This window comes from Salvelinus alpinus, chromosome 30 (assembly GCF_045679555.1).
Source record: "Salvelinus alpinus chromosome 30, SLU_Salpinus.1, whole genome shotgun sequence".
NCBI lineage: Eukaryota > Metazoa > Chordata > Actinopteri > Salmoniformes > Salmonidae > Salvelinus > Salvelinus alpinus.
In genome coordinates this window covers 14,137,907-14,150,565 of record NC_092115.1, presented here as the reverse complement: position 1 = coordinate 14,150,565, position 12,659 = coordinate 14,137,907, and the positions used below count along the sequence as shown (strand labels likewise).

General features: G+C 42.0%; 1 protein-coding gene across 1 annotated transcript; it reads right to left on the bottom strand.

Annotated features, from left to right (window-relative positions):
- Positions 1–249: 249 nt before the first annotated feature.
- On the bottom strand, positions 250–12,392 carry LOC139559844 (CMRF35-like molecule 5). The gene is made up of 6 exons (XM_071376219.1): positions 12,120–12,392; positions 11,501–11,842; positions 4,804–4,926; positions 3,995–4,093; positions 1,746–1,789; positions 250–754 (listed from the first exon to the last, which is right to left on the bottom strand). Exons 1-6 carry the CDS (start codon positions 12,163–12,165, stop codon positions 641–643), a joined length of 768 nt encoding a protein of 255 aa, XP_071232320.1. The 5' UTR covers positions 12,166–12,392; the 3' UTR covers positions 250–640.
- Positions 12,393–12,659: the final 267 nt, after the last annotated feature.

The window sequence follows — 12,659 nt, the reverse complement described above, 5'->3', positions numbered from 1 at the left end:
TCCAGCTAGCTATTTTTTCATTTCTAGCAGAAAGTGTTATAGCCGTGGTATAAGCGGGATAATCAACTCGGGGCTCGATGCTTTCCCTGGAAAATAATGCAACTCCGTGGAAGGTTAGTGCCACGGCGCTGTGCGTGGTGGCACACAACTTCCAAATCGTGCATTGTTTACCACAGAATGCATAGTCCCTCATTGATTATCCCTTAATTATGTCTATTTAATTATGTGTTAAAAACCATAAGACAGTTATAATGCATATAGTGAGCCAATATTTACTTAGATATTAACATGCAAATTAGGCCTAAGTGACCTAAACATTAAGACAAGGTGAGCAGAGACATGAAAGACAGTAGTCAAGGTAGCACATCTGTGAGGACATGAAGCAGATTATGCAGATGTTTGCTCAAATTAAATCTCACCGCTCAAGAGGTGGCACACATAGTTAATAACATGTCACTGTGATTGGTTGCCAGTGTGTGTATGTCCCTTCTGATTGGTTGACAGTGACTCAGGTGTTTCTGCTGACTGGAGTAGATGGGAGGAGTAGGCAGGGTTTTGACCAATGTTGACAGTGGCATAGTCACCAGAAGAAGTGCTTTCTTAAATGACAGCACTGGCTTCATTGGGGCAGCTGGGGTCCTTATGGAAGTTGACACCGGCATAGTTGAGATTCAGAGGGGCTTGTGGGTAAGTTGGCGTAGATGTTGGACTGTAGGGGTTGGTCATTTATTTCCTCATAGTCACGATCACAACCCTGGAGAGGAGGAAAATTAGGGGGATGGGAGGACTTACGAGAGGGAACATACACTGAACAAAAACACATGTAAAGTGTTGGTCCCATGTTTCATGAGCCGATATAAAAGATCCCAGAAATGTTCCATATGCACAAAGTCTAAATTTCGTACACACATTTGTTTACATCTGTTAGTGAGCACTTCTACTTTGCCAAAATAATCCATCCACCTGACAGGTGTGGCATATCAATAAGCTGATTAAACAGCATGATCACACACTCAATGACATTGCTACATTAGGCAGATATTTTGTAGGAAACAATGTCATCAAAATTGTCACATTTACTTTAGACAGATGGCAATGTCATTAGCTAGCAAAGTTAGTCAAATACCTAGCAATGCTAATGTTAATTAGCTAGAATTCGGTGTGCTCCCCTCACTCTTATCTAGCTAGCTAACACTATACTACAGGTGTTTGTAAATTCACTCTGGAGTGCCAGAGTGTGCATTCGTAAATTCAGAACATTGTCAGATTGTCATAGTAAATTCCGAGCGTTTCACTCTCAGAGCGTTCAGAGAGAACACTGGACGCTCTGTCCGAGGAGTAGGGTTGATCCGAGCATTCTGACTTCACAACAGCAGTCAAGCGACCAAGCTAACTGGCTAAAGTTGGCTAGCTTGCTAGATACTTCTGACACAAATGATGGAACTTCACTGTCAAGCCTCATGAGAAGACCCAGATGCAGACAGTTTCGAAGTAACATTTTTTTTTTCTGGAGCTGAAAAAAGATCCCAGAAATGTTCCATATGCACAAAAGCTTATTTCTCTCAAATTTTGTACATCCCTGTTAGTGAGCATTTCAACTTTGCCAAAATAAGCCATCCACCTGACAGGTGTGGCATATCAATAAGCTACACAGTGTGTTATACATTGCTCAGTATTGGGTATCCAGCAATCTGTTCAGGTGGTTTTGAGAGCTGCATTTCCACCAACAGGGCACACACACTGACCTCTCTGTTGATCCCAGTGTTCACCGTCAGTGCAGAGGAGACAGCTGTAGAACACAGACAAACACAGCTCACTATTTGGCTCCAGCAGTCTGTTCAGGTGGATTTGAGAGCTGCATTTCCAAGAACAGGGAGCCGAGGGCACACTGTCACACTGTTCACAATGAGACGTCTAATGTTCAATCAGGGCCAAAGGATGATTTGTACCTCTGTCACTCAGCTGCGTTATGCCATTGTCATCAACATTCTCAAGACGCTCAGCCATACTGATGCCCAAAAGTCAAGTGGTGCCCAGTCATTCTTAACAGAGGCTATGAGTTTTGTCTAAATTACACTATAGTAGCTTGGAAATGCATGACATTGCCATTATGCAGCTATTTTGTAGTAAAAAAAAGTATCAATATGTTGTCAAATTTACTTTAGACAGATGGCAATGTTGTCATTAGCTAGCAAAGTTTGTCAAAACTATCTAGCAATGCTAATGTTAATTAGCTATAATTCAGTGTGCTCCCCTCCCTCTTATCTAGCTAGCTAACATTATACTACAGGTGTGTTCATAAATTCACTCTGGAGTGCCAGAGTGCGCACAGTGTTTTCTGGGCATTCGTAAATTCAGAACATTGTCAGATTGTCATAGTAAATTCAGAGCGTTTCACTCTCAGAGCGTTCAGAGAGAACACTGGACGCTCTGTCCGAGGAGTAGGGTTGATCCGAGCATTCTGATTTCACAACAGCAGTCAAGAGGCCAAGCTAACTGGCCAACTTGCTAGATACTGCCGACACAAATGAGGGAATTTCTCACTCTGTCAAGGCTCAGGAGAAGACCCAGATGCAGACAGTTTCGAAGTAACAAAAGTTTCACAAAAACAGGGGGCAGGCAAAGGTCAGTAATCCAGAGCAGAGTCCGAAAGGTACAGAACGGTAGGCAGGCTCAAGGCAGGTAGAGGACAGTAATCCAGGGTGGTGTGACAAGGTACAGAATGGCAGGCAGGCTCAAGGCAGGTAGAGGACAGTAATCCAGGGTGGTGTGACAAGGTACAGAACGGTAGGCAGGCTCAAGGCAGGTAGAGGACAGTAATCCAGGGTGGTGTGACAAGGTACAGAACGGTAGGCAGGCTCAAGGCAGGTAGAGGACAGTAATCCAGGGTGGTGTGACAAGGTACAGAATGGCAGGCAGGCTCAGGACAGGCAGAATGGTCAAAACAAGACAACAGGAACTAGAGACAGGAGCACGGGAAATCCGCTGGTAGGCTTGACGAAACAAAACGAACTGACAGGCAAACAGAACACAGGTATAAATACATTGGGGATAATGGGGAAGATGGGCGACACCTGGAGGAGGGTGGAGACACGCACAAAGACAGGTGAACCAGATCAGGTTGTGACACTGACCATTTCACTCATTCTAGCAGAGCTGGTTAGGCTGTTTAAGTTATCTAGAGCTTTGGATACTTTAACTGCTGCCCGCAACAATTTAATGGCATTTTTTGCCAATGTTTACTGACACGGTCATATTCAACAGGTGTTGCAGTTTGTAAATTCTGTTATTCTGCACTCCTGTCACAGATGAGTGCTCTGAAATCAGAGTAGATAGCCAGAGTGAATTTACTAACACTCCTAGCTAGCTAACGTTATACTACACCTAAAGTCAATCGGATGACATCACAATGATAACAGGTTTTCCAACTAATTATTTGTTTCCAAATCACTATAATGTACTTTAGACTAAATCTTAATCAGTGCCGGTTGAGAACGCACTAGTCGGTTGAGAACGCACTAGCCGGTTGAGAACGCACTAGCCGGTTGAGAACGCACTAGCCGGTTGAGAACGCACTAGCCGGTTGAGAACGCACTAGCCGGTTGAGAACGCACTAGCCGGTTGAGAACGCACTAGCCGGTTGAGAACGCACTAGCCGGTTGAGAACGCACTAGCCGGTTGAGAACGCACTAGCCGGTTGAGAACGCACTAGCCGGTTGAGAACGCACTAGCCGGTTGAGAACGCACTAGCCGGTTGAGAACGCACTAGCCGGTTGAGAACGCACTAGCCGCACTAGCCGGTTGAGAACGCACTAGTCGGTTGAGAACGCACTAGTCGGTTGAGAACGCACTAGTCAGTCGGGCATCAGTCCTCAAGAGAACTCAAAACAATATTGTGACGAAATGTGCAATCATGAATATGCAAATTATTTATTTGAAATGAAAAGTGTGAAAAGGGGCATTTAAATTTTTTGACAGCGTGTGTGTTTCTCACCTGTTTCCTTGTTGCATTTCCATCTGTAGACTATAAGCAGACTGACTACAAGCAGCAATGTAACCAGACTCATAGATACTATGATGATCACTGATGTTCCTGGAACACAGACACACAAGTAGCGCCAATACTTTACAATCAGCACTTCTGTTCAACTTTCATAAGGCCTTTTTACACTAATATGTAATGTAAGATCTGCCTCTTCGATAAAATGTTACATTTTATGTGCATCTTTTCTGTTTACATCCTATCCTTACATTAGCCTTGGATGTGGTGGCCAACATTCATGCATGGGTGTAGCTATTTGCATACACCATAGTATATAGACTACCAAAAGAAGGCTAGCTGTTCAACTATACAGGAGCGCCTCATCTAAACCATATTGCATACTTAAGTAATGCATCAAATCACAGGTGTGGACATTGTCCCCATTTGTTTAAGGCTGATTTAAACAGGCAGCCCAATTCTGATCTTTTGTTTCACTAATTGGTATTTCGACCAATCAGATAAGCTCTGAAAAAGATCTAATGAGTTGCTCGAGAGACATTGTCTTTGCACTATACCACTCAGTGGGGAATCTGGTGTGGAAGTGTCCCACACTACCTAAAGTCAGATTTGGCTCCAAATCAGTAACTTACACTACAAAAGTACATGTTGTGAAACCAGTTTCAAAGAGAAACCAGCATACAGTAAGTTTAAAAGGCTCATAGGCTGTGTTCACGCAACTTTTGACCAATCAGATATTTTCAAATCATCTTTTTCAGATCTGATTGAATTAGTGAAAAACACAGCCATAAGAGTTTATTTACCAGATCCATTGTGTGTTGATGAGATGGATGATGGTGGTGAGATGGCTAAGGATGATGGAGTTGGTGAACCAGGGTTTGATGCGGTTGTAGTAGGTTCTGTTTTGGTGGTGATTGTTGGTGCTGCTAAAAAGGACCACAAAACAAAGTGACAATTTTCCACATGGCTAACAAAACAAAAATGCTGTCTGCTGGTATTAAAGTAGTTCTTGCAGGGGGATGTTGTCACGTTGTATAAAAGGATTGGAGACAGAAATACATAATAGGGGGGTTTAACTCCACCCAAAAATACAACATACCATGTAAAGGCACAGGGACGAAGTCCAAAACAAACACATGTACAAAAACACAGGGATGTAACCCAAACAAAAGAGGTTAAACCTCTAATAAATACACGGGACAAGACCCATAATAACGATGACACAATACAACACCGCACAGGCACTCACAAGATCAACGGTCATGGGAACAATAACCGACCACACAATGGTGAGCAGAGGGCACATATATACAATTACTAATCAGGGGGAATGGGAACCAGGTGTGCGTAATAGGACAGTTCAGTACTGCCTAGAGGCCGGTGACGTAGACCTCCGGAACTGGTACACGGAATGAGCAGGAGTACGGGGAATCAGTGACAGATGTGTTGTCGGAGAGACATTGTTTGTACACTATACCACTCAGAGGCGGGAATCTGATTCAAAGTCAGATTTGACACCAGATCTGTCTCTTTACAGTACAAAAATATGTTTACAAACTAGCGTAGTGTAGAAAGGATCCGTTGTGTGTTGATAGTGTTATGATATGGAGGGAAGGTTAGAGTTAGGACATTGACAAACAACACACTACCATGATACACTTTCACACTACATCCTCAGGTGGCAGCACCAACCGAGTCTAGATGCTGAGCCAAGTTTCTAGTTACACACAGGTGCTGCCAATTAAGGTGAGTGTCCCAGCTGGCAGAGCCATGAGGCTGCTGGTGTTTGTTTGGTAGCCATGAGGCCTTTCATTTGTTTTTGAGTCTTTAGTTTGGGCATGCTTTTTTCTAATTTTCTTTTTTGTACATATTTATTTTTCGTCACCATCTGAACAAATAATAATCCACTTGGACTGGCCGACCAAGAGGTGAAGAAGGAGCTGGCCCTGGACCTAAGATAAGTTGGCAGTCTCCTGGGTACAGACATTGTGGTCCTGTGTGTGTAACGTCTGCTTCCAACTCACACTCAAACACGTAGATCCCCTGAACGCAGCTCACTTTCCAGCCCACTTTCAAGCTTACACTCTCAAACACATAGATCCCCTGAACACAGCTCACTCTCCAGATCCCAATCACCTGTTCACACACCTGTATGTCATTATCACACACAATTTTGTTCAGTTCTTTGCACCCCATCATTGTGAGGTATTGTTTGTTTTGTGACACACTTCTATTCGGTGCTCTGTTTTTCCCGTAATGTAATCCTCCTGTGTATGATAGGCTATTGAGGCAGGCAAAAACTATCGGATTTCCTGTTATCAGCCTATTGCCTGATCTCCCGGGCGACATTACTAGCCTTTTCCCTGCCTGTACTGTTGTCTTGTTGGACCCCCTGTGTATGACCTTCTGCCTGCCCCTGGACCCAGCTACCTGCCTCCTCCTATGGTCCTTTACAATAAACACCTGCTGCGTCATATGCTTGAAGCCAGCTATCTGTCTCCCATCATGGTCATTACAGTGTGGCTCAGTTGGTAGACCATGGCACTTGCAACACCAGAGTTGTGGGTTCGACTCTCACGGGAAGCAGTACAAACAAATATGAAAATGTATGCACTCACTACTGTAAATTGCTCTGGATAAGAGCGTCTGTAAAATTTTAATTCAACACATAGCTGCACACGCTTACTTTATGCTCACATCAAATCAGGTTACAGACCATGTAGCTAGGCCTAAGATGTAGACACATTTAATATACTACAGGTTGTTTTTCCCGCCTCTACTCACATAGGCACACCCAGCTCTCTCCATCATTGTATCCATCCAAGCTTCTCACTTCACTGACATACAACTGTGTCCTGATCAATCTGTCTCACAATGCAGAAAAGGCAAATTAAAGAACAGTCTTACTCTTGATATCTAGCTGGACTGCTGACAGGGTATGAAGAGTGTGGTTGTCCTGCACGCCACAGAGACATCTCCCAGCATCCTCTTTGATTAGGCTAGTGATGGTCACGGTGACAACTCTGGCTGTCTTGTTGTCGAACAGTGAGAACGTGGCATTTTACGTGGCATTGTTTTTCTTCATACACACAATGGATGGAGACTGACCGTTCTTCACAGCCTGTCACCTCAGTGAGGTTCTCACAACACCAATCTGTCATTTTAAACAAACATCTAGGCCTAGCGCTCAGAAAGATGTTCAACCAATTTATTACAAGATAATGATATGCCATAACAGAACTAGAGTGGGTTGGAAACTCCAATGACAATTCCTAGTCTAATGCATTAATGATGTGTGATCTGTGGTTCTCCAATACATGTACTGTACTGTGTGTTTAATCCATTGTTCACGCCACTTGAAGGATATGACCTGATTTAGGGTGAAATCTTGTTGAGATGTTAAAGGGGAAATCTGCAGATCAAACAACAACAAAGCAGTCACCCCATCACTGTTTTTGTTAAACAGCTGACGGATGGGACTGGAGAAATATAGACACTGACCATCCATTAGATCAAAGCTGTAGTTTTAACCATGGTTTGTCTATCCAGTGTTTGTTTGTTTACAAACAATGGAGTAAAACAAGCTTATATTTTGAATTTTAGTGGGGTATGACATTTGAACTAAGCTCATGAGGCACTTATAAGTTATATACTTCAAGAATCAATGGGAATATATTATTTATTTAAAAGTACAAAAATGTACAGTACCAGTCAAAAGTTTGGACAAACCTACTCATTCAAGGGCTTTTCTTTTTTTGTATTTGTAGAATAATAGTGAAGACAAACTATGAAATAACACATACGGAATCATGTAGTAAGCAAAAATGTGTGAAATAAATTAAAATATATTTTATATTTGAGATTCTTCAAAGTAGCCATCCTGTCAAGAGTGCGTACTGGCGGCAGAGAAGTCAGCCGTTTCCAACGGCTAAGTTTAATTATCAAAACCCACCGGATACAGAACAATACAATACATGGGTACATAACCCCGACGCACACCAGAACAAAACGTGCACAAGCACTGACAACAAACAATTATGGACAAGGACATGGGGGGGGAACAGAGGGTTAAATACACAACATGTCACTGATGGAATTGGAACCAGGTGTGATGGAAGACAAGACTAAACCAATGGAAAATGAAAAGTAGATCGGCGATGGCTAGAAGGTCGGTGACATCGACCGCCGAACGAACAAGGAGAGGGACCGACTTCGGTGGAAGTCGTGACACATCCTCTGTCTTGTATACAGCTTTGCACACTCTTGGCATTCTCTCAATTAGACATCTGTCCTTTGGTCTGAATAGTCGAAATTTGAGATTTTGGGTTCCAACCTCCGTGTCTTTGTGAGACGCAGAGTAGGTGAACGGATGATCTCCGCATGTGTAGTTTCCACCGTGAAGCATGGAGGAGGAGGTGTGATGGTGTGGGGGTGCTTTACTGGTGACACTGTCAGTGATTTATTTAGAATTCAAGCCACACTTAACCAGCATGGCTACCACAGCATTCTACAAATAGGGCTATCTTCTGTATACCACCCCTACCTTGTCACAACACAACTGATTGGCTCAACTGCATTAAGAAGGAAAGAAACACCTGTTAATTGAAATGCATTCCAGGTGACTACCTCATGAAGCTGGTTGAGTGAATGCCAAGAGTGTGCAAAGCTGTCATCAAGGCAAAAGTGGCTACTTGGAAGAATCTCAAATCTCAAACATATTTTAAAAACTGTTTTTTGGTTAGTACATGATTCCATATGTGTTATTTAATAGTTTTGATGTCTTCACTATTATTTTACAATGTAGAAAATAGTAAAAATAAAGAAAAACCCTTGATTGAGTAAGTGTGTTCAAACTTTTGACTGGTACTGTATGTAGCAATTGCAGATTGCCCCTGCAATTGCTACATGCGCATAACAGAACAATGCATGCATTGTGTCAATGAATAATGTGCATAAAAAATGGAATAATGTTCAGGTTCTCAAGTTAAAAACTTCTTGTCAATAGGGGGGCGCTATTTTCACTTTGGAAAAAATCGTGCCCAAATTAAACTGCCTCGTACTCTATTCTAGATCATACAATATGCATATTATTATTACTATTGGATAGAAAACACTCTCAAGTTTCTAAAACTGTTTGAATTATATCTGTGAGTAAAACAGAACTCATTTTGCAGCAAACTTCCATACAGTGTGAGGTTCTGAATTATGCACTATAGCCCTTACTATATCACATGTGATTGAATATTAGCAACTGTTGGCCTGGGCGCCTGGGTGTCTGTGTGTGTGTGCTGGAAGTAACAGTTAGCCCCAGATAAGTGTGCTGGGAAGCTGTGGTTAGCCTTGAGCGAGAACAGTGGGCTTTGTATGCAGGTGCAAATAGCGCAGACAATATTGCAGAGCTGTCTGACCTCAGTCTCTGGGGTGAGGGAGCGTAATCTACACAGCAACAGCGCCGGGACACCAAAGAGCGCAAAGAGGCTCGGACTAGCCTGAGCGCCGGCGATAGGCTGGGTGAGTCTAAACCACGCCCAGTCTCTACTCTGTGACAGGCCGGCTCGGAAGCAGGAACTAACTCTGTCAGAGTATATTATAATGTCTTTGTCAGGAACAAGTCAGTTCTCTGTTCTACCCTGCGGGGTGGTACAGGGAACCCGTATATACGAAAGTTGCATTTGCCATTTATTACTTAGTTAATAAAAAATACATAGCATACAATTGGTGACTCATCGTCATACTTATCCTTATACCAGATTGAATTGACGCAACCCTAACAACAGGAAGTGAAAAATCTGAAAACGAGGCTCTGTTCCAGGGCCTGCCTATTCAACTGGCTTATATTTATCGATATGCATGCACTTCATACGCCTTCCACTAGATATCAACAGGCAGTGGAAGGTGGAATGGGGTGTCTAGCTTGATCTGAGGTCGAACAAGAGCTTTTGGAGTGGCAGGTCAGGAATTTCCTTTCTCTACCTAGGCGCGCGAAGCACCTCCATATTGTCTTCTGATAAGGGTTCGGTATACACGGCTAATATCTCCGGCTCTGATTTTATTTGATACATGTGATAATAACATCGTAAAGTATGTTTTTTCAACCGAGTTTTATCAGATTATTCAACGTTTATTGGGACTTTTGGAGTTTTCCGTTCTTTGCATCGAGAGAAACTGGGAACTTCATCAACATTGGCTAGCATTGTGGCGCGAATTCGACAGGAGAAAAGGACATTCTAAAACCAAACAACGATTTATTCTGGAAATAGGACTCCTTGTACAAGATTCTGATGGAAGCTCAGCAAAAGTAAGAACAATTTATGATGTTATTTCGTATTTCTGTGGAAAATGTTATTTCTATTCTCCGCCGTTTTGGCGGGCGCTGTCTCGCAATAACGCAAGCTGTTTGTTATGGTAAAGTTATTTTAAAAAATCTAACACGGCGGTTGCATTAAGAACCAGTGTATCTTTCATTTGCTGTACAACATGTATTTTTTAGTAAAATTTATGATGAGTTCTTTGGTCAGATTAGGTGAGTGTCCAAAATAGCTCCTGACATTCTGGGGAAATGTTGCTACATTTTCACAATGTATAACCACGGTTTGCAGCTCTAAATATGCAAATTTTCGAACAAAACACAAGTGTATTGTATAACCTGATGTTATAAGACTGTCATCTGATGAAGTTGTTCATGGTTAGTGATTAATCTTATATCTTTTGCTGGTTTTTGCGAATGCTATCTATGCGGTGAATAAATGCGTTTGTGTGTTTGGCTATTGTGGTAAGCTAATATAATGCTATATTGTGTTTTCGCTGTAAAACACTTAAAAAATCTGAAATTTTGGCTGGATTCACAAGATGTTTATCTTTCATTTGCTGTACACCATGTATTTTTCATAAATGTTTTATGATGAGTATTTAGGTATTTCACGTTGCTCTCTGTAATTATTCTGGCTGCTTTGGTGATATTTTTGATGGTAGCTGCAATGTAAAACTATGATTTATACCTCAAATATGCACATTTTCGAACAAAACATAAATTTATTGTATAACATGTTATAAGACTGTCATCTGATGAAGTTGTTTCTTGGTTAGTGACTAATTATATCTCTATTTGGTCGGTTTTGTGATAGCTACCTATGCGGTAGAAACATGGTGAAAATATGCAGTTGAGTCTTTGGCTATTGTGGTTAGCTAATAGAAATACATAGTGTTTTCGCTGTAAAACATTTTAAAAATCGGAAATGATGGCTGGATTCACAAGATGTTCATTTGCTGTATTGGACTTGTGATTTCATGAAAATTATATTATATGATATCCCTGTCCCGTTAGGCTAGGCTATGCTAGTCAGCTTTTTTGATGAGGATGCTCCCGGATCCGGGATGGGTATTAAGTAAAGGTTTTAAGACTCAGGTCAATAGCAGAAGCTTGACTAGGAATGTATATTATAATATGTTTAGTTTGGAAGTGACAAAGTTTTGAGGATGAGAATCAAAGGTTTACACTACCTTCAGAGACTTCAAGGTTGACTTGAATGTAGTTATCTTGTCCCCATTTGTCCACTCCACACCAGTATCTCCCAGCATCGTTTAACGTCAGGTTGGTGATGGTCACAATGAAGACACTTTCCTCTCTGTTGTCCTTCAGCGAGTATCTCCCTTTTGAAGCACTGTTTTCCCCCGCCTCAGTCTTAATAACTTTGTCTTTATTAAAAACAGTACAAACCCCTTTGCAGAGGTACTTCTGGTGGCTCCTCCACTCCTCTCTATAGGGGCATCTGATCTCTGCCTTGCCCCCCTCATATCCTTCCACTGTGATCAACTCTGCTGTACGCACACTCCACACAGCAGCTGCAGGATACACCAACAGTCTCATTACAAACAGTACAAACACCCCAGCGTCCATTTCACATACTGTAAGAGTGGATTCTGCTCTGGTACACCACTGGTGTTCCCCATCACATCCATCAGTACATACTGGACCTTGTGTTCCTCAGTGTCCCCTCCCCTTTATCTAACAACATTATCACTGAGTGAATAGAGTTACACTGTAAAATGTTACAACCAAATGTATCCAACTATAGAGAGGAGTCACTGGAGATGTGTTCATTCAGTCTGATGTACTTACCTAAGAGGAGGACAACCTTCAGTGTGAGGACCAGCAGGATAACCATGATGACTTGTGGCTCCCAGCTAGTTCAAGTCTCTTTAGACCCTGTACACCCTGTTTACTCCAGGCAAATCAAATCAAATCAAATTGTATTAGTCACATGCGCCGAATACAACAGGTGTAGACCTTACAGTGAAATACTTACTTACGAGCCCCTAACCGACAGTGCAGTTTCAAAAAATACGGATAAGAGATGCAGAGTAGTCACCTCAGACCTCTACGTCCAGTTACCACCCCAGTACAGGAAGTTCTGCTCCTGCAGTGTGTATGAGAACCCCTCTGAGAGTGAGTGTGTCTACGCTGAGCCACAGCAGTCCTGATGTTTCACTAAGTACTTCCTGAAACCATTTCACTTCTCAGTAACACTTTATAATAACTTCCGGCAATAAACAATTTCTAAGACATTTATATACAGTTTACTCACCATTTATTAATAATGTATTCCTACAATAAATATTAAATAAAAACATATACTGTATATAGACAGATTTTCAAACA